At 46.6% G+C, this 23,250-nt stretch overlaps 1 protein-coding gene across 2 annotated transcripts in view; it reads left to right on the top strand.

Moving 5' to 3' along the window:
• The window catches only part of LOC135370404 (TWiK family of potassium channels protein 7-like), a 496,472-nt gene that overhangs the window by 154,325 nt on the left and 318,897 nt on the right, over positions 1–23,250 (top strand). The window contains exon 1 of one of the 2 annotated variants that reach the window (XM_064604146.1): positions 7,037–7,663. The exons of the other annotated variant lie outside the window; for it this stretch is intronic. Coding sequence (XP_064460216.1) covers positions 7,219–7,663 — 445 coding nt within the window. The 5' untranslated portion in view covers positions 7,037–7,218. Of the gene's footprint in view, positions 1–7,036; positions 7,664–23,250 lie in introns of those variants that run through there. 2 annotated transcript variants of the gene reach the window in all.

Raw genomic sequence — 23,250 nt, 5'->3', positions numbered from 1 at the left:
TTGGGACGGAGACGGAAAGGTTGAATCACGGTTTCTTTCGCTTATAAATCGCGAACGACGCAACCGATGGATCTCGTTGCGTTTGTGTTGATGTCAAGGTAACGCCATCTTTCATTCCGCGAGGAGGAAGTTTCGTACTGCAGCGCCCCCTTTAACGATGGAGCGACAGAAAAGGAAAGAAGAACGAACGGGAAAGCGAAAAAAGTGCGAAGTCTGGTGCGTGTGCACAAGTACAAGTTATGTGTGACTGCTGTGTGCTCCTCTTTCTTCGTGAAGCCGCTCTCCGTCAAAACTTGACAGCAACAACAACTTTGTTGCAACGGCGATGGCTGAAGCGACTCAACGGCACAGAGGATTCTCTTCCCCAATACCTGTGCCGATACACCTCTCCCTGTTTACAAACAAATGACGTCAGATCGTACAACAGCGCCGCCAACTTGGTAGACTGGAACTACTATAGAAAAAAGAAAAAGAATAACAATAATAATTCACAAGAAAGCCACGTTTAAATATAGCTTTTCGTATTGTAAGGTTTTACGCAATTCATTACATATTATTAATTGTATATACAGGGTGTCCCAGAAAACATGTCATTGAATTATAAGAAAAAAATTACACCGCCTAGAGTCATGCGGTCAATGGCATTTGTTCTTACTGGGTTTTTGCCACCTCCTCATGTGAATGTCGTGTAATATCACTCTGTCAATTATCATGAATTTGAGTGAATTCGGCACGCTCTTCATATTGGTCGGGTAAAAAAGTGACCTTCCCTTTGCAAATTTCTGAGTTCAGTTCGCAAATATTTGCATAATTAAACTTGGGGTACATGACATCAACTTTACAAGGTGGCAAAAACCAAATAAGAACAAATGCCGTTGATCGCATGATTCTAGGTGGCGTAGGTTTTTTATTTTTTTATAATTCAATGACACGTTTTCTGGGACACCCTCTATGGCCTGGTTCTGCTCCATTTTACCGGTAGCCCAATCTTTTCGGTAGGCCTGTCTAAAGATGGCTACAGCGCTCTTCTATCTTCAGGATCCCGAAGGGCAAGAGTTTCTCTCTGAGTACACGTGGTGTGTCTATAAAAAGCAAGTACGAACTAAGCCGTAATAACATACCACATTCCGCACAGGATTACGACTTTGACTTTCGAGACGATGCAAGCAACCCTTGGGTGAGGCGTTCTTTTCTTTCCGCGGTGGACTGCAACGAAGACACCAACATTTGCGTGTACCATTAATACAAAGAAGCGACCCTTGTCCTCCGTGAAGGAATACGGCTTTGCGAAACGACGGTGTTCTCCGTCGGCGCTGTTTCGGTTTCGCTGTGTCTACCAACGTCATGGTGACGTTTCTTCGGTAGAGGTCTATCGAGTGAAAATATATTGATAAGCCTCACATTGAGCACCGAAACGCTATATTGTCCAGAAAGGTAAATACTGGCTGGTTTTAGGGCAGAGCGTTTGTGGTCTAAATTTGGTCGTGGGCAAAGTATAATTTTGTCTGAATTAGAGGGCGAGAGCCTAGCTGATTTATAGACACTGTGGTCATAACTTGATATCCGCATGGATGTCGCGGAAGTCCGTATTTTTACAGCGGAACATTGTGGGAGGGAGGCATGTCCCGCGAGTATACTGTGAGAACACTGGAAAACCTGTTCTTCAGTGCTGCCAACTCCGACTGGAGGATGCTACATGCTTCACTGCATCATTCACAGGACACCCTTAACACTACATGTGGGGCAGTTTTGGGAAACCACTTTCTCGAGCGTATACGCGTCTTGACGTATGACGGAGCGCACGAGAGGAACACAAGGAAGACACACAGGGCTCCTGGGTTGGAGCCCTGTGTTTCTTTCTCCTGTTCTTCTATTTCGTGTTGTTTTGCTCCATCGTACGTCAGGATGCAAGTGCACCAGCGAGCCCAAAATATCCACTTTAATTCGGGCCTGTGGAATAAGCGGCCACTGCGGGGCACGTTAAGCCATGGGACGTTAATCGATGAAACGGTGTTTCCAGCGATTGAGAAACCGACGCGGGTACTACTAATTTATCCGAATCAAATCAAATCATGTCGCAACAACAACAACAACAACAACAGGAAATACACTAATGATGATGATTGAGGAAATTCGCGACCTGAGTTGTGGCCCACTACCCCAACGCCGACGGGACTGCATGCGATGTAAAATGACGATCATGTGACGAGGGGGGGAGGGATGGTAATAAGGCTGCACATCAGAGTCTGCAGACACGGGAGGCACAGAATGTGGAGAGGCGCACTAACGGACATAAAGAAGACCGGTGTCTTGCAGAAAATCCAAGAAACTCTGCAAGGCGTAACGGTGTTGCAGGATGTTGGTCCAGGGTCCAAGGACTGTTGCCAAAAGTGAACGGAGCGGCAGCGATTTGCTTCATGTCGCGAACAAGCACACACATGAATGGGATGATGATGTGGTGGTTGATTCACCACCGTCCTAGCGGTACACTGCCCCATTGCTCTTGTGGAAGGGATGAGAAAGGGATGACAGTAGAAAGGGGTCCTATTAGGGTTCGTCCATTAGTCCAGTGCTGGAGAGGAACTCAGCAACAGCTCGTAGGTCTTGCATCAGATGTGAGGGGTCCGACCATTGCCCGAGAATTTTGGCCAAGTCGAGCGTTGATCGACGCGTTGCAGAGCAGTTTCCAGGAGAGCGCGCTCGCGATCGTACTGTCCGCAGACCAGGAGGATGTGGTGGAGGTCACCGCGCACACCACACGTGGAACAGAGGCTGGAGGCGCCGACACCGAGGAGGTGTTTGAAAACCGGTGTAAAAGCCACATTAAGTCTCATTGCGGTGGAAGACCGTGGTATAGGAACGTGGCATTCGGACGGGGGAGAGTAAGGGACAATGTGGGGTCAACGGAGTAAAGCAGAGAGTGGGTGGTGATCTCATGTTGCCATTGTTGTGTTGTTGTCTTTGTTGTTGTTGCCGAGTGTCGCGAACAACAACAACAATAAATGAAGAAGTGATGATGACATGGGATGTTTCCCCGTGGTAGCCACAGGACACTACCCCACTTCACAGTGGTTAATATAAGAGGATGAATTATGGTGAGATTGAAGCGACGACAGGTCGGACTTCTGTTTAGAGCTTTTCTAGGTGTCCAGTGGCTTGCCTGAAAGCAAAAAGGGAGCGAAGAGCCCGGCACTGATGCGCAGGGGAGCTCCATGGGCCAAGTACTTTGGACAGGCTGAATGGTCTATATGGTCGAGGAGTGTCGCGAAAGTGCATACATAACTATAGATTATTTGGCATTATAGAGCGTTCGACGAAAGGAAACTTTCCGAACTTTCGCTGTGTCTGTGTCGCCTGTCCGTATTCCTGTCGCGCTCGTGCACTATACGTTTCGCCTAAACCAACACGCTTTACTAGTCCTTTCGTTTATTCCGGGCATCAATTTTCTGTATCCGTTAGAGCAATGTGCTAGCACACGGTGGGGTGGTGCATACTGAAACCGGCCACTCTTCATCGATTTCTCATTTTCGAATCTAGCAAGGTAGCTAAACGCAGCCGATAGTCGTCGAGTGTGCATTCGGATGCCCATAAATGCGACACATTGTTGGGATAATCGATTCCTGACGCTGTACGCCGACGTGGACCAACTGCGCATCCGGAATGGGCGTTCAATACGTCCTATAACAGACGAAACGAGAGCGCATCTTTATTTCTAAATTTGTTTTTCTCTCTATCAACGTCGATACACTTAACGCATCCCTCCGCGGATTCTGTGATAACTGAAAAGATGGTTTTGTCACGTCCCGGGAAATAGAATGAGGCACAGCTGTTTCCGTAGCTCATCACAATCGTAAAATCAGCGTCTCGGTATAGGTGCTTCTTCGCGGGAGCAGACGATGGGTCGCTGGGGGCGAAGTTTGGAGAGTAGAGCGAGTGATTAGTGAACTTCAAAGGCACATTCCATGTGTAATGGCACGTGCAAGATGAGATGTTCGTGAATGGTGTGGTCATTGTGATGGAATAGAAGTTCTGTAATATGATCCTGTTGTCGTATAGTTATATTTAGGAAGGCTAAGCATCATTGTCCCCAAAAACATGTGGCGATGCGACGTAGTATTACATTACGTTCCGTATTCTTCTTCTTTTTCAAACCAACTCGAATAGCTGAGGGCATTGAAAGTGCAAAAAAAATTACACTCGCCGAATAAAATATGCCGTTACCTTGAAAACAATATAAAAGCAACGAAATTCATCCGTTGGGTCGTTCGTAATTTATGATCGATAGAAAAAAAAAAAAAAAAAGAAGACGAAGAAATAACGCAACTTACCCCTTTCCGTCTTCTCTCTTTCTCAATAAGGGTAGCAATGCGGAGCGGCCTGTGATTGGTCTCCTCAAACGATTTGCCCAATATCATCGCATGAGATCGTTTGAGGAGACCAATGAGACGCGTTTGTACTGTTGTCAATGTTCATTCCGTCCGGAGAAAGTTCCGCACTTTAGCGCCGATGCCTTCCCATAACCCTTCCCTTTACCTGATGCGCGCCTTCCGTTTACATGGACTGTTTGAACGCGCACTTAGCGCCCCGGTCCGAGCGTCTTCCGTGACTTCAATTGAGCCCCAAGTATTTGCCTTTCCAATTTTTATTGGTCACAGTCTATATAAGGACGTGCTCAATGTTCGACCCCCCACGCCGCTGTTGGAGCGTATAAGAAGTCCCCGTTCGAATCGTGGAAAGGTTATGCGCAATCACATCTTCCACTTTGCGGTACCGAATAGTTTGGACTTTGAGTTTTTTGTGTACAATAATAAAGTGAGGTTGTTAATATATCACACTGCGTTAGAACGATAGCAACGATAAAAAGGACTGCCAGGTACACAAAACACAAGAGTAAAAACGAGAACTAGTGTACCCAAAAGGGGAAAATAGTGGGAGGACGATACTTACACTCTTAAAAATGAACTTCACCGCGTAGCACGCTCCTAGCCAACCATCATCTCGAATGATCTCGTTATATGCCCTTATTTGTTGAAAACGGGAGGCGTACGCCACTTCTGTGACAATTATGAACAGCATAAGTGTCACAAAAAGGCGTACGCCTCTCGTTTTCAACAAATCAGGGCAGATAACGATATAACGATGAAAGATGAAAGTCACTGAAAAGGTTAGCCAGCTGTAGGGATCGAACCCACATCTTCTGGATTGCCGGTCCAGGGCTCTACCAATTGAGCAAAGCTAACACGCCTCTCCAGTGACTTTCGGGGTGCGTCATCTGAAGGGACGACGTGTTAGCTTAGCTCAATTGGTAGAGCCCTGCACCGGCAATCCAGAAGATGTGGGTTCGATCCCTACAGCTGGCTAACCTTTTCAGTGACTTTCATCTTTCATCGTTGATTTCTTAGGCAATTTGAAGCTTTGTTTGTATCTGTCCCTTCTATGTTGTTCCAGCCTCAGAACATCAGTTTATCTCTTAGATAACGATATCATTCGAGATGATGGTTGGCTACGAGCGTGCTATGCGGTGAAGTTCGTTTTTAAGAGTGTAGGGTGCTTGAAAGTACTTAGGGTGACGTCAAGCACCCAAAGCATCGTCCTCCCACTTTTTCCTCTTTTGAGTACACCAGTCCCGGTTTTTAATCTAATATGCTACACTGCCGAGGCTGCTGGTTTCGGAACCTGACCTCCCAGGCACGCGCGCTCCGCGGTACGATTGGAAATGATGCGGTGGACTTGTGGTGGCGGGTAGGGGGGTCTTTCTCGTTGAGTTCGTTCTCCTTACTCCGTGCTGACCGTGAAACAGGCGTAAAAAGAACGCGGTATGCTGTGAACGGTAGAGCCCTGCGCGGATGAGACTTTTGGCATCCGCATCCGACCCGCATCCGCGCACACATTACCGCATCCGATCCGCATCCGCACCATACACAACAGTTTACATCCGCATCCGATCCGCTGAGCAAAACGCACCATCCGCATCCGATCCGCAAAATCCGCACGTTTCGAAAGACGCGTAAAGACCGCCGGAAGCATGTTGGTATAATTTCGGATGCCTCCATGTTGTCACGGAAGGACTCAGTCATGACGACAAGCAAAGGTAAACCTTTCAACAAACGCGATATGGAGAGACTTCTGGAACGCGTGGAACGCTACCTCGTCGGTGCTCGCGCGGTTCGAGACGCAAGAATGCCTCATCTCCCGTCTTGGCGCCGTGCATGGACAAAGGTGAACCCGAGCATGCGCTCGCTGTCGACTGTCGGCGCGCAATACAAATAAATTGCTGGTGGAAAAATGACAGCACGCGGTATATCCGCATCCGATCCGCTACCGATCCGCTGCCTTCGTATCCGCATCCGATCCGCATCCGACCTCGCGCCATCCGCATCCGATCCGCACACCGCAGAAAGTGCTAAATTTTCATCCGAATCCGCAAGTATCTTGCGGATATCCGCGGATGGTGCAGGGCTCTAGTGAACGGCTGTTTTCAGGGTCTGAGAACTTCTAGAGGAGCAGTGTTCCGATGTGCTCCCAACAGATGGCGCGGGGAAGAGCTGCGGTTTGCCAACCTATGCCTTCCTAACTTGAGCCACTGTTCCCCGCGACTTCACCCTTTTTTCTTCTACTCTATTTATTCCTTCTCCTCCGCCTCCTCCTCCACCTCCTCCTCCTCGTCAATCTTGTCTACTTTGCCGGAAGGCGGGCTGTCGGGCTTTCCGTGCCACTCCTGTGTTGCTCTTAGTGCTCTTAAGCCTCACACTATACGATGCCAGCCGTGTGGCGTTACTATGTTTCAACTTTCCAAGTGTAACACTTCGTACGGCGTGCCCCACGGATAACATTGTGACGTCGTGCAGTGCAGTGGTGTGATTGGTGTGTTTTCCATTTTTATTTTCGTCACAGCGTTTTCGGCGAGTGCGCGCGAGACGTGGAGTTTCAAACGCTTTCTTTTAATTTCGGTCTTTTCACGGTGTTTGGTTGGAAACAGTTCTTACGATCACTGAAAGTGGCTTAAAAGTGGAAAAGTGAAAGAGATAAATTATAGCCGTGCGGAGGAGGTCGCCTCATGAAGTGAACGTGGATCTTCAGGCGCTTCGAATTAAAAAAAAAAAAAAATTGCTTCATGCCGTATGGTACGCAATCAGATGACTAGGATATGCGTGTTATAAATTATCGCCGATGCCTCAACGCCATTAGTCAGTAGTACCGGTGCAGGCAACTAAAAACATGGCTCTCGAACGCAAGCGTTCGTCGCGTCGCGGACGCCCTCCCGTTCGGCGACGACCGCCCGAGAACAAGTGTAAGGCGTGCTGCAAGAAACTTACAGCCTTTCTCTTCTCCCACGTTGGACTGTGCGCGCTGGTGGTGGGCTACAGTTTGTTGGGCGCCTTCGCGTTCAAGGCATTGGAGAGTCCGTACGAGGTACAGAAAGCGAGTCAAGTGCGTGCGATGCGCGAGGAGACGGTCGCGAGACTGTGGGCCATTACGGACAGGTTGAACGTGCTCTACAAGGATAACTGGACGGCGTCCGTGGAGAAAGAGATTCGCCATTTTCAGACGAGGCTCATCGCTGCCGTGAAAGACGGATACGACGGCAAGGAATCGGAGTCGACGCAGCAGTGGTCCTTCTCGGGGGCGTTCCTGTACTCGCTCACCGTCATCACAACCATAGGTGAGACGCAGGAAAGGAATATAAGGAATATAGATGAATAGGGAACATATAGATGACGCGGTAAAACGTGGTGCTCTCTTTTCTAATATACCATGCTTGTCCTGGAATTTTGTAACGACGTTTGTTGCACTCTCCTCAAGAAAAACAAAAAGAAAAAGAGGACGAGAAGGATATCAATGATGCACGCAACGTACTCGAGCTACATTGCGCTGTTGAAACTTCACTACGTAAACGCATGGAACAACAGTAATTCAGAATAGCATTTTGTCCCCTGACTTGTTAAAACAGAAAGAGCACGCCCCTTTTTTTTTGGACCAAGAATTCGAAACGAAGAGTGTCCAAGAAAGGCGTGCACATTTCATGTCGAACACATCAGAAGAGAGAAGGGTTAGAAAGGGTTCAAAAGAAGGGTCGGAAGAGAAAAAGGCTGTTAAAACGGGAGTTCACCGCACAGCACACTTCTAGCCAACCACCATTCCGTATGATATCATTCTGTCTCCTGATTTGTTGGAAACTGGTGGGGGGCGCCTAACTGGGACACGCATAATGTGTCCCAGATAGGAGCCTCCTCCCATTTCCAACAGATCAGGACACATAATGGTATCATTCCTATAATGATGGTTGGCTGCACTCTTAAAAATGAACTTCACCACATAGCACGCTCCTAGCCAACCATCACCCCGAATGACAACGTTCTCGCCTTAGATTGGTTGAAAACGAGAGGAGGAGCCTATTTTGTGCCGTGCATAATGGCACAAAATAGGCTCCTCCTCCCGTTTTCAGCAAGTCAGGGGCGAGAACGTTGTCATTCGGGATGATGGTTGGCTAGGAGCGTGCTATGTGGTGAAGTTCATTTCTAAGAGTGTGGGAGCGTCCTGTGCGGTGAAGTTCTGTTTGAAGAGTGAACAGCAGTATGCGGAATTATAGTTGACTAAGAGCGTACCATGTGGTGAAGTTCGATGTGCAATACACACTCTTAAAAATGAATTTCACCGCATAGCACGCTCCTAGCCAACCATCATCTCGAATGATACCGTTATCTGCCCTGATTTGTTGAAAACGGGAGGCGTACGCCTTTTTTGTGACACTTATGCTGTTCATAATTGTCACAGAAAAGGCGTACGCCTCCCGTTTTCAACAAATCAGGGCAGATAACGATATCATTCGCGATGATGGTAGGCTAGGAGCGTGCTATGCGGTGAAGTTCATTTTTAAGAGTGCAGTCACCACCACCTCTATTTTAACAATGCGAGATCGAACACTGTTTGTTCTGCTTATGGCGACTTAGAAGTGCTTTCTCCCGGCACTAAGCAACGACCGTCAGCGTCGTCTGCGGGAGGAGCTTCAGCTTCTTTATTTTTATTTTTCAGAACTGTCAACTACACTCTTAAAAATGAACTTCACCGCATAGCACGCTCCTAGCCAACCATTATCTCGAGTGATATCGTTATCTGCCCTGATTTGTTGAAAACACGGGGCGTACGCCTTTTCTGTGACAATTATGAACAGCATAAGTGTCACAGAAATGGCGTACGCCCCCCGTTTTCAACAAATCAGGGCAAATAACGATATCATTCGAGATAATGGTTGGCTAGGTGCGTGCTATGAGGTGAAGTTCATTTTTAAGAGTGTAGTGCTGCAACTTACCAATCAGTTATGAACTCATTAACACAATTAACGTGACGAAAGTCGTCAAAGCAAATTAACCGCCCAGAATCTGGAGGACCTCTCCAACAGAGAGAGCCTACTCCAATTTTTATTTTTTATTTTGTAATTTTTATCACTCACCTTTCTTTAAAAAACAAAAACAAAAAACGGCTGTCTATCGGCAAGTGGTATCCCACTTGATGACCTCTTTTATCCTGTGCACCATGGTGGGACTCATATCCGTATCTGATAATAACTGGTAGCGGCATCACCTTGCCACCCTTATAGCGTGCTGGAGTGTCCGGTCCCACATAGATTAGGGCCAACCCCTCCACATTTTTTTCTTCTTTAAACCAATCAACCAAATAGTATACTGCTTTGCTTCACTCCGGGCTTTGTGTTCATTTACTGCCATCGGACGCCACTTACAACCAGGTATCGGTACCGCTATTAAACTGTTAAACTGCTATTAAACTGGACTCCAAACGCCTTTGGGGAGTCCACCAAATTGCTGTACCTTTACACTTTATTTTCAAATTATTTTAGCCTGCTCTTCTTTCGTTTAAATAATAGCAGCTCTGAGGATTGATGTTTGGTAACTGAATTGAATATAATGAAACCGTGCTTCTGGAAAAAGTGCGAAGCTCTGGAACGAATTGTTGTTTCAAACGCCTTCGACCATCCTGCGGGAGGGTTTAGATTGAACGATAAATGAACGGACTTCAACGTCTGAGTTTTGCCCCCTCTATTTATTGTTGTAACCTTAACAATTCGCATTTTTCTCCGAAGAAATGCCCGAAGACAAACAACCTCTTGAATGTTTGTTTGTGAATCCTTAACAGAGCGTTAGAGAAAAAAGGGGCAATGAATTCGAGGGTAATGAACCCTCTGCATCAGCGCAATAGGGTCATCGATCACTTCATGAAATAAATTCACGAAGTTCTCTAGTTTTGCACTTGTCAAGGTTGGGCCGCTATGATACTCATATTCAGCACACATATCACTTATTTAATTGCACTTATTTAGTTGCAAGTAATGTGCTCGAAGTGTCCCATCCCTCATGTGGGAACTTTTAACAATTCATGAGTGTGTGAGGGAGAGAATACGTAAAAAAAAGGAGCAATTTTGTAATGTAATTGTGTGTGTGTGAAATTTTTCTTTTTTTCCTTTTTGGTCTTCGTGTCCCGTGTCTCTCGGTTATTCGTTCCTTCATCATCATGCACCAGTTAGTCTGCGCCCTATCTCTTTTATCGATGAACTTTTCTTTTTATTAAAGAGTAGCAAGTCAAATATTGGCTGACCTCTCTCAACGCATAAAAAAGAGAGCAATAAATATTCAATGGGATACATTTTCTTAGCTTACTTCCTTAGAGTACTTCGCCGGTGCTCTTACCTGCCCTTGAATTTACTTGTGCATCTATATGCCAACGGCTACGCTTGGCGTTTCTTGTCGTTTGGCATTTTATAATGCGCTCTATTTTTTTACTCAAAAGTCGTAGAACTTTGCTGACCGTCCAAATGGACCTTACCAATGCTACCACCACGCTGAAGTAGGTAATATTGAAATAAAAAAAGACAAATATGTGAGGCAATGACATGTGGTGGTTTCAACGCTCAAGCTGGATTCCCCGTCCTATATTTCATACGAGTTGCTATGAGTAAAACGCAGTGTATGGAATGTACGCACATAATATGATGGCGGAAACCTACAGTTCATGCAGTAGTCCTATTGTCGTTATAGGAAGCTCTGGTATGCAGCTCTCGTTAGGAAACTCTGGTATTCGAGCCTTTAGGTCGAATTCTTGATCCAATCACGTTTGAAATAGTGAACAACCTATATATACGTAGTATTACTGAAATAAAGGTACGCTCTAAAAACAGAACTTCACCGCATAGCACGCTCAGCATTGCCGCGAATGGTAGGGTTATGGCTTCCGATTCGAAGAGAGAAAAAGTCGTACGCTTTTTATCGTGAAAAAGTCTGTAAGTTCGGTTTGGTAATCAGGTCAAAATTTACGATGCAACGAAATTATGCCGAATTTCATGACGCGATAACTCGGTGAGTATATAAACCGATAGCAACCAACGGGCTAAATTCAAGTAGCTTACATGTGTAAGATTCTAGCTGAAAGGTCTGGTCAGGTCTGGGTGTGGCGGGCGCGTGCGAGAGAGACGGAAATATGAGGGGTACGCGTACTTTGCGGGCAGTCCATCTCGCGAACGCGGGAAGCTAAGTCCCCCATCGAGGTGTCGTTGGAAAGCGCTTGAGAGGGGGGGGGGGGTATGTTTATTAAGAAAAAGAAAGGAAAGGTCAGCCAGACGAAGGTCGGCTTGCTATTCCAAACAAAAAGGGGGCAAAGGAGGGGGAAGGAAAGAAAAGGGGACGAAAAGAAAAATAAGAAAACAAGGGGGAAGAAAGAAGGAGAAAAAGATAAGGAGAGGGAAGAAAAGAAGAAAAGAAAGGAAACGGAAAGGAAATGAAAAGAAGAAAGAAAAAGAAGAAGAGGAAAGGTGTGAGAGGTTCTACCTGGACCTTAAGCGATATCGACTTCAAGGACAATGACGAAAATTTTATAAATCTGCAAAGTTGAAATGTCAAACATTTGCGAGAATGTCGGCTTGGATGTTACTAAAATATGATCAGAGTCGAAGGAAACGGGAATCAAAAGAAAGGACGGCTCGAGAGGAACCCCAAAAGCCTCCAAAGTCCAGTACAGCGAGTCCTTAAACCTTAATATTAAACGACTAATGAATGGAATGAATAAATGAATAAAGACTTGTAGTTCTTTCACTAAAATCCCGCAAAGGAGCAAAGGAATCGGAGATCATGACGCTTTCATGTAAAACGCTACGGCAGGACACGACTGAGCCCGCCCGAATGTTTTTCTTCATGTTTTTTTTCGTCGATCTGGATATACGATAATTGATCACAAAAAGGCATACGCCCCTCTGTCTCTTCGCCACAGAAGCGATAACCCTATCATTCATGGCAATGGTTGGCGGTGAGCGTGCTATATGCTGTGGAGTTATGTTTTACGAGTGATAGCAGGCTCTTAGCCAAAAACCATCCCGAGTGCATCGTTCAGCCCCTCTGGTTAAAAAACGGGAGGCGAACGACTTTTTGGGATACTTATGCAGTTATGCTCATTGTCCCCAAAAGGCGTACGCCCCGCGCTTTCCACAAGGCAGGGGTGATAACGGTATCACCCTGTACAATGACTAGTCCTCGGCGTGCTACCCTTTTTAAAAATGAGCCTCACCACATAACACTCAGCTAGCCAATCATCATCCCGAATGACGGCGTTCTCTCTCCGGATTTGTTGAAAACGGGGAGGCGTACGCCGTTTTGTGACACGTATGCAGAAATGTTAATTGTCACAAAAAGACGTACGCCCCGCGCTTTCCACAGATCAAGAGTGATAGAGGTATAACTCTGCACCATGGTTGGCTTTCGTCGTGCTATGTGGTGAAGCTTTGTCTGGTGAAGCTGTGTGACCAACAACGGCGAGCCTATCCTGCCATTACCCCCCCCCCTCCCCCTTCCATTACCCCCTCCCCTGTACACGCTAAAAATAGAACTTCATCGCATAGCACGCTGTGCGCCAGCCATTGACACGAATGATTGGGTTATCGCTTCGGACTCGGTGATAGAGGGGGGGGGGGGGGGCGTGCGCCTTTTTGTGGCAGTTTAGATATATGAAAATTTCCAGAAAAAGGCGTACGCCCCCCTCTGTCTTCCAATCACCAGTGCTAACACTATCATTCGTGACAATGGTTGGCGCGCAGCGTGCTATGCGTTGAAGTTCTGCTTTTAGAGTGTATGTGGCGAAGTTCCCTTATAAGAGTTTAAGGTGAAGCGATTTGTTGTTTCCTTTCATTTTCCTTTTTTTCCCCTTTTTCACGTTCCTTGGACGTCCTCAACGTTCACACCGGCCATTGAATAAATCCGTCGAAATTCACGTAAGAGTCTGGCAATATTATTCGCTTATCAACTTGCCACTCAATATCCAATATTAACTTTATGCCAGCAGCGCGGCATCCTAATCGGTCGACATGTGGTGCGCGAGCTCCCGTCGCTTCGCTCTGGAAACTGCACAATTTATTCCATTCTTATCACGCAACCCCCTCCCGGCTTTGCCTCTAGGGCTCGACAAATGTCTCCTACGTCAAGGGGCGCATCGCATCGTCCCCCCCCCCCCCTCGCTTTTCTATAGCGCGACAAAAATAAGAAAGTTAATTAGGAATTGATTGCCCGAACAATAGCTCCCGTGCTGCCTCGGGGCTCGCCTATTTCTCCCCCTCTACTTTAGTGTACTTTGCGAAGTTTCACTCGAGGAAAGTTTTGAGTGCACTATTTTCTGTTTTCCTCAACCCTTTCTTTTTTCTTTTTTCTTTTTTTTTTGTTGGCGGCCAAGCGGCTTAGACTGTCGTCGTAGGTATAGGCGTTTTCAACCCTTGCGTTCTTAAAACAGATGGTGGTGGTGGTGGTGGTGAAACTACTTGTCGTATCACACTTAAAACAGAACTTCACCGCATAGCAAGGTGAAGGATAAGCACTGCACTGAATGGTACCGTCTCATCACTCCTGATTTGTGGTAAGTGTGAGGTGTACGCTTTTTTGTGACAATGTGACGGCGAGCTCTTTCTGCACTACCACCGCATCACCTTGCGACAATTATGCGAACTCCATAAGTGTCACAAAAAGGCGCACGCCTCCCGTTTTGAACCGATCGGAGGGCAGAACGATGTCATTCGAGAAGGCGGTTCACATGCTATGCGGTAAAGTTCTGTGTTAAGCTAAGTTTACAGCGCGGCGCGTAGGCCCTTTTGTGACAATTAACGTACACTCTTAAAAATGAGGTGGTGGTGGTGGTGGTGGTGGTGGTGATAGGGCTTGCCGTTGTCGGCCTCACGTATGTGGGCAACGTCACGACTCACGCCCTGAGGGAATGTGCGTCCTGGGCCGACTTCTAGGGGAACTGTGCCGACATATGTCTGAAAGCGTCTGAGGAAAACCCAGGAAAGACCCCAGACAGCACAGCCGGCACCGGGATTCGAATCGGGCCCGGTTCGAATCCCGGTGCCGGCTGTGCTGTCTGGGGTTTTTCCTGGGTTTTCCTCAGACGCTTTCAGACATATGTCGGCACAGTTCCCTTAGAAGTCGGCCCAGGACGCACATTTCCTCAGGGCGTGAGTCGTGACGTTGCTCAGCATGCACGGCACAGAATAGGCTTCGCTTCCCATTTTCAACAAATCAGGGGCGAGAACGTTAATTGTCATTCGGGATGATGGTTGGCTAGGAGCGTGCTATGTGGTGAAGTTCATTTTTAAGAGTGTAGCTCCATAAGCGTCACAAAAAGGCGTACCCCTCTCGTTTCCGTCAAGTCGAAGGGGAGAGAACGATATCAACCCCCTTCCCCCACTCCTTCCTGCTGTCCTCTCTCCATCTATCCACGTCTGTACGGCGCTCACAGCCACAGTTGCGTCGCGGCGCTAACCCGGAACTTAACAAAAAAAAAAAAAGCTCCGACCAATGTACCTCGCATGTCGAAAAGTAAGCCGGCAACAGCTGTCGGAGCAGCCTATGCCTATAGATGGTTACCGTCGAATACTGATCATGTTTGCAGAGGTGTCTTCAGTCGAGCGATATATTGCGGCTTCATTCACGGGGGCTGCACGCAAACCCTCTGAGGATTCCTCGATATTACTTCCAAGTTCCCTGTGGATGTTCCAACTGGGTTCCCTGTCATGAACCGATGGATGAGGCATTTTCCTCGGTGCTGTATACTAGGTATAACTGTGCCGTAGTGGTTCGTGCACACGACAGTGTCCTCGAGGCTGCAACTTCGTAGAGTAGTAACAAATATGCTGAGTCACTGAGGAATTTTCGCGATAGTCTTGCAACCCCGGAGTCCACGGAGCGGGCGCCGGGCTAAGCATCACACGTGCGAAAATATTATTTATCTTCTTTCGGCGTATTATTTGTCTTCAGTACGGCTTATGCGGCTCAGAGTTCAGGAATTTCATGTTCCGTAGTAGTTGTACTAATGAAATGTACCTGATTTACTTAATTATCAATTAACCTCATCAATAAAATGAAATAAAATCATTAAATTAATTACAGTCAGTAAATTGTACGCCCGAAAACCTCGTGCACGTCTCCAACGAACAGAGCGCCTCTCCCAGCGTTTATTTTTTTTTTTTTTTATTCAGCACCATCGGTTAAAGGTTCATCGACAGCATCGCGCAAATGATGTGTTCTACAACAACAACAATAAATGAAGGAGTGATGATGACATGGGATGTTTCCCCGTGGTAGCCACAGGACACTACCCCATTTCACAGTGGTTAATATGAGAGGATGAATTATGGTGAGATTGAAGCGACGACAGGTCGGAGTTCTGTTTAGATGTGTTCTACCAAAAGCAATGCACTACTTGAAGTTGGTTTAACACGTTGAAATATCTCGTAAACATAGTTTTCAATAAGTCAGGCAAAAGCCATTGCAATGAAAGCAAACGTAATACAAAATCGCATTGAAAATTTTAAAATAGCCCACTTAACGACTCATTGCATTATTTATCAGAAGCACATTTCGTCTCTGATATATTGCCATAGAAAAGTTAATTTGAAGGTGTAATTTCCCCCCTGATCTAATTGGAAGAACTGTATATGGCAGAACAGGTCGTAAAACTTTTTTTTTCTCTCCCAGTCGATATCGGTGTAGTTTCCGAAGTTATCTGTATTTTGCCGTGAGAGCTTTCGTATATCCACAGGAAGGGACAAAAATAGCGAGCCTCGCGTTCGGCCGCGTCACGTTGCATGACGTTCACTCTGGGGTGGTCACGTGGGAGCGGAGCTGGCAGCCAACCAAAGGCCACGAGGCCGCTGCTTGGCCAGGCGATGGGTGTGGGAACGCCCTCCTAATGTCACAGCGTTTTCACATGACGTTGCGCGAAATGTCTCAGTGCGCGGGAATTTCAAATCGCACGTACCGCAGTGATTTGCAATGCTGACTCTACACTCTTAAAAATGAACTTCACCGCACAACACGCTCCTAGCCAACCATCATCTCGAATGATATCGTTATCTGGCCTGATTTGTTGAAAACGGGAGGCGTACGCCTTTTTTGTGACACTTATGCTGTTCATAATTGTCACAGAAAAGGCGTACGCCTCCCGTTTTTAACAAATCAGGCCAGATAACGATATCACTCGAGATCATGGCTGGCTAGGAGCGTGCTATGCGGTGAAGTTCATTTCTAAGAGTGTACATTATACGCGTATACCGTGCAACTCCACGCAAAGCAACGCAGAAACTTGATAAAGTAGGAAACGCACTAGCCTTTCAAACAGAAATAGACGATCTGATCGCACCGGAAGTAATCTACACTCTGAAAAATGACTTCACCGCAGGTGTAGGAGAGCGTGTTATGTGGTGAAGTTCTGTTTTAACAGTGCAGGGAGTCGCTCCGATGAAGAAGTACACTCTATACAAACAGAACTTCACCGCATAGCACGTATTGCGCCAATCATTGCCGCGAATGGTAGGGTTATCGCTTTTGATTCGAGGAGAGAAGGGGGCGTACGCCTTTTTGTGGCACTTACTATATGCCCAAATTGCCACAAAAAGGCGTACGCCCCCTCCACTCCTCGAATTGGAAGCGATAACTCTATCATTCGTGGCAATGGTTGGCGCACAGCGTGCTATGCGGTGAAGCTCTGTTTTTATAGTGTACCCCAGATCGAGTGCCGTACTCCGTAACCTTTTGTCCCGGTTGATTCCTTCTTCCGCGTTTCTCTCTTTTCCCATCAATTCCCCTTTCGGTTCCTCTTCCTCTTCAGTTCCTGTTCCACGTGAAATTAGAAACGAGAGGACATGCCTAGGAGACAAAATATCGAATGACTCTGCAGAAAAGAAAATAAATAAAAGAAGAGAGATAAAACATTGTAAAATAGAAGGTTACATTGAATGGGGGCAATCAAATCCAGTCAGAGAACAAGGAATGGGGAATGGAAGAGCAGAATTTAAAAGAGGACAGGACATATTGGAAAAGACAAAACCGGTGTATGCTTAGGTGGAAAGAATGGAGTAATCTTGAGGAAAAGTCAAGCGACTCAGAGAGTGTCAGGTGTTTGAATGACTTCTTCGAAAAGAGAGAGGGAGAGAGAGAGAGATCAAATGCGAGAAAACTTCCTTTTCGAAAGGACTCCATCCTGAGAATGTCACTGCGCGCGCTTCCAACGAAAACAAAGAAAACGGCAAACGGTTCGCAGTTCTGTTCCGTTAATCCTCCGTTTCGTACAATCACGTGCATACTCACCTGTCCGAAGAGAGAAAAAGAGAAATAGAGAGAGAGAGAGAAAAAAAACACACACATTAAGAGTTAAACTTCGTGTCTTAAGAGTATCCTCCGTGTTCGTTATGCAGATGAGCGTATACCGTGACTAATGATGTTCCTCAACGCCGTGTCGCTTGTTAAGGACGCGCGTGCGTGTGCAGCTTCCTCTTCGAGAAGTTCCTCCATTATGAGGGAGAGAGAGAGAAAAAGAGAGAGAGAGATGGTAGAAAGATGTGGTCACGTACTCCGAACTCCGATGCTTCACAGTATAGGGGGCGGAGCTCACATAGAAACCTGGTTTCGGCAGCTTTGCGTTAACAACCTCTGTTTCGATACCTTCTTTCACAGTTGGATGATTTCTCGACAGTTGTTCGTTTCATTAAAGGGAGACTTGGCAAGGATTGAAAAAAAAAAATAGGTGAGCATCATACCGAACACGGACCGTTCTCTTGATACCGAATACCACATTCGCATTCATTTTGTGCGAGTAATTGATTCGTAAATGATGACAATACCAAACCGAAACCAAAATGCAAGGCGCACAGCGGTTCGCCCGGAGCAAGATACTGTGACGTCACCAAGCATTGTCGTCTGCTACGGAGCTTGCATTCTGCCATGCCGGATGACGTCAGTAATGTTGCTTTCAGCGCCCTCTTGCGTCACAGAGGCGAAGCGCTCACTTCGTAACAATTCGTTCGAATAAGATCTGTGCACTTTGGGAACGCGATATTTCGTATGTATGTTCCTGACACCCCAAGGGTTACTGCTACGTCACAAAGTTTGCGGTAATTTTGTTGCGGAGTCCCACGTAAACCACAGATCACGCACGACACTTGACGGGACTGTTTCTTACATAACTCCGTTTAACGAATAACTGTATACTTGTGTCCTATGCGGATTTGTTGATTTTATTCATGCAATCCACTTGCTATATGAACGCTATCCCAAATTGGTTGCCTGCTGTCGGCGTTGCAAAACGTCTTCCCGGTGACGTGCGCAGCATTTCGTGATCAATATTTTGTGAGTGTGGTAGGCTACGTCGTTTCTGAACGTTTAGCAACACGTGTCACATTCACATTAATTAGTTTAGTTAATTAGTTCACTGCGACAAGCCGCGACAAAAATATGTAAATCGAAACCAATTAATTACTGCAACTAATGACCCGTTTTGGTGGTAGATTTTTCTCTAAAAGGTGTCCAGTGAAGGTTCCGAAAGGGGCATTATCCCTTATTATTAATGCGGACGGCGCCCTGCTTTAGAAGTTACGTGTTTTCACGAATCTCATTTGAATTTTTATTTAAACAATGAGCGCCTCCCACTCATTCACACGGTGCGCAGCCTGTAGGTGGTATGGGACAGATACTTCGTCGGTTCGTTGGTTGGTGCATACGTTCGGGAATTGTTTAGCCCGGGGATTTAACGGAAACTCACTGTATAGCGAAGTACCCTCTGAAAACGTCGGCCTTGGCCTGTCTGACCTTTCCCCCTTTCCTTTAACTTTAATAAACATACACCCCCCCTCCCGCCCTCTGAAAAATGAACTTCACCGCATAGCACGCTCTTAGCGAGCCCCCATCTCGAATGGTATCGTTATCTGCCCTTGAAATTTGTTGAAATATTTGTTGAAAACGGTAGGCGTACGCCTTTTCTTTTTTGTGACACTTACGCTGTTCCTAATTGTCACAAAAGAGGCGTACACTCTTAAATATGAACTTCACCGCATAGCACGCTCCTAGCCAACAATCAACTCGAATGATATCGTTATCTGCCCTGATTTATCGAAAATGGGGGCGTACGCCACCTTTTTTGTCACACTTATGCTGTTCATAATTGTCACAAAAAAGGCGTACACCTCCCGTTTTCAACAAATCAGGGCAGATAACGCTATCATTCGAGATTATGGTTGGCTCGGAGCGTGCTATGCGGTGAAGTTCATTTCTAAGAGTGTACGCCTGTCACTCACTCCTTCCTGCTGTCCTCTCTCCACCTATCCACATCTGTACGCCGCGCTCATAGCCACAGTTGCTTCGCGGCGCTAACACGAAAAAAAAAAGTAAACCTCAACTGAAGGAAAGAAAAGTTGATTGATAGTGAGAAGCATCAAAAGGTGACCTCTCCCTTCTCAGTTGATTGTTGTTCCTCGGCTGCAAAGCTGAAGCATAAGTAGAGTTTCATGCCGTGTCTCTCGTCTCTCTGCGCTATTTGATTATTCTGCTGCACGGTATGTCTCTCTTCTGTACAGGCGGTCAATCTATCATGGCGTCTTGACTGTTCCAGTCTCGTTTCCCGATCGATAACAGTCTTCGCCGAGTTTCTGCTTGCTTTTTTTTTTTATTTTTCTCCCGTCGTTTTTCTCTCTTTCTGTGCGTGCAGTTGAAATGCTAATCCTGGCTCACTTATTCTGGGCATCCGGGGCATATGGCTAAGTGTACTTGACCTTTTCTTTCGAGGCTATATGCGCGGTTTCACCTTCGCGTGCGTGTATTTGTTGTCACTGATTTAACGCAGGAAGAGCGCCTGCAATTCTATCGGCAATATTGCGAAGAAATTGTGGCATTTTGGGGGAATTTGCAGGTACTCAATGCAAGCTTGGAGTATTAGTTGGAGTATTTACTGTATCTTGGGTGTGAGGGGGGGGAGGGGGGAGAATTTATGTTAGGAGTAGCAGAACAAGTCGGGAGGCGAGTTCAATTGCTCCTCTTCTTTTTCATTACAAACAAACAAACACTGTGCTTTTATTGATGGATTGTCGATAAGTGGACGCGGAGGCATAACAACACCCAGGTTTTTCGTTACTTTCTGAGATTATATTTCGAGGAAAGGTATTTTCTTTCAATGGTAGAAGTGCAAGGGTGCAGGCGAGCTGGTAACATTGTAAAAACGACGATAAACCAGAGACACGGAACAGAAAAAAGACAACACGACACGTTCTCAAACACAGCAACCCATTTAATGAACAGACCTACACTCCTTTTTTTTTTGTATTATCTTTCGTTTCTTTTTTTCTTTTTATTTATTTATTTATTTATTTTTTTTGCGCTGCGAAATTACAGTGCGCCCAAAATGTTGCATCTTTGTGCGGGGTATCAGAAAGTGACGTTCTCAGCACACAGTAATCGGAAGAGATGTTGCTTTCCAACGGGTCCTGTCTCTCACAACGGCATCAGCGGCAACGTCCCATCGTCACTGATTTAGTCGTTGTCGGCCAATTAGCATCCCCCGCACACCTGATCTGATTCGCACACAGCTGCGTCCCTTGCATTACCAATTCCGGACGACACCGGCAGACCGTTAAGCAATTATAGTTGAAATGTGTCACCCTGGGATACGGGACGTCATGCAAAATTACCGACCCCTTCTTGGCGTGTAGATGGGTAGAAATCCAGCGAACCGGTGGAGGTGTAGGAAGGGAGTTGCCTCAGGACAGAAGCCGCCGATATTTCGAACAGAGACTGTTTATAAGTCCCAAACGTCGCCACACCAGCATTGGACAGCTGTTTCGGCCTTATTGGGCCTTCATCGGCAATGCGTCGGTGGGCGACGTTTGAGCGAGTGGCGTCGGAAGGTCACGTGGAACGTGATGTCCTCCCGTCAGGGTGAGTGACTCACCTCTGAAAGCCCAGTGTGAAGCCAGTAAAGTATTTAGTGAAGAAAAATAGCATAGGCTCTTTGGCTGCACGTTGAACATATGTTTATAAGTCCCAAACGTCGCCACACCAGCATTGGACAGCTGTTTCGGCCTTATTGGGCCTTCATCAGCAATGCGTAGGTGGGCGACGTTTGAGCGAGTGGCGCCCAGAAGAAGAACAGTCTGTGTTCGAAATATCGGCGGCTTCTGTCCTGAGGCAACTCCCGTCCTTCCTCCTTCTTGGCATGAAATGCTTTCCCGCGGTGATACAAACCACGCATGCTCCATAGGTGACGCACATGATCCGCGTTCACCCTCCCTCCTCCTCCTCCTTTCCTCCCTTTTTTTCTCATAAATATACCCCCCCCCGCTCCCGCGTGTTCACCAACTCACAACTACACTCTTAGAAATGAACTTCACCACATAGCACGCTCCTAGCCAACCATAATCCCGAATGACAACGTTCTCGCCCCTGATTTGCTGAAAACGGGAGGAGGAGCCTATTTTGTGCCATTATGCACGGCACAAAATAGGCTCCTCCTCCCGTTTTCAACAAATCTAAGGCGAGAACGTTGTCATTCGGGGTGATGGTTGGCTAGGAGCGTGCTATGTGGTGAAGTTCATTTTTAAGAGTGTACATGGAAGATCAGCTTTATAGAGAGGGTGCCAACTGCGGACACCGTGACCCACGGAACCAGGAATAGTTCCATGAACGTTGGGCGGATACGTCGAAACGGATATTGCGGATTTTCGCCGAAAAATCCGCAGAGGGCCTTGAGGCGATGAGGGCGCATTGTGACACTAACGGAATCGAGCCAAACCAGTAAAAAGTTTAACTCCTGTCGAGGTCTCGACCGTCCGCCACACCTACCGAGGGGACGCTACCGAGACAACGAACGCTACGCTCCATCCGAAGACTGAATTGTATAGGATTGGATATGAAAGAAAAATATGGAGGGGTTAGTCCCGACCCATTAAGAGGACTGGCTACTCCAAGACGCCGCAAAGAGCCGGATCACTGTCGCGTTGCTTCTTATTGCTGTTTGCATGCTCCCAGAGGATTGCGGAACCGCATGAAATACGCGAAAAGCAGGGCTTCGGTCAATGACACGTTACGGTCAGAGTCAGACATGGGACGGTAAATGATATCGTTCTCCGCCTGCTTTGCAGAAACTGCGGAAGTGCCTTCCGCAGTTTCTCGGCTCTGTCATCCGAGCTCATAATCTCGGCTGATTATAAGATGATTAGCCGAGATTGCGGTGGAGCTTGATCCCCGTGCGACGTGCGTACCGTTTAGAAAAGCGTACGCCGTGCAGTCACAACCACACGAAAGCAGAGAGCGACATAGTTTACATGACAGTTCAGCCGAAACGTGCCATGTTTTTTAGCGAGACGCACGCCGAAGAATAACCGTTCCAGAAAGAACTTTTTAAAGTTCTTTGGCTCGTCCGTATTTTTCACGTTTAAAAGGTTTTTCCTAAGTGTAGGAGCCAAGAAGATCCTTAGCCACTCTTTCGTTCTCGAAGATAGGAAAGGTTCAGAGAAAGGTTCTTGCGCTATATGAAGAACTCTCGAAGAACGGTTGTTTGTCTGTGTGCCGGCGTGAAACAATGCGCTAACCACGACGAACCAATCTCCACATCCCCTTTCCCCACGTTTTTAGGTTGCAACTTCACAGATGAAGGTAGCCAGAAATAACGTTTTAGAAAACTGGGAACCGTGTACCTTTCGATTGCTCTATGACTCTGTGAAATGAATTGGACAGCGAAAATTCATTGCTTATATAGGGTAGGCAGCGCCAAGCGGACGTCAGCTCTTCTCAGCGCAAACTCTTGATTGATTGATTGATTGATTGAAAGAAAGAAAAAAATGGGGATTGTAGCCCTCAACTCTTCAGCAAACTCTTCAAACAGAACTGACACATATATACTTCAGACACCTTTCAGACCTTTGTGTTTTCATCATCTCAT

Source organism: Ornithodoros turicata, chromosome 10 (genome assembly GCF_037126465.1).
Source record: "Ornithodoros turicata isolate Travis chromosome 10, ASM3712646v1, whole genome shotgun sequence".
NCBI classification, from domain to species: domain Eukaryota; kingdom Metazoa; phylum Arthropoda; class Arachnida; order Ixodida; family Argasidae; genus Ornithodoros; species Ornithodoros turicata.
The sequence above is the reverse complement of the archived record's forward strand: the minus strand, read 5'-3'. Positions and strand labels throughout refer to the sequence as shown.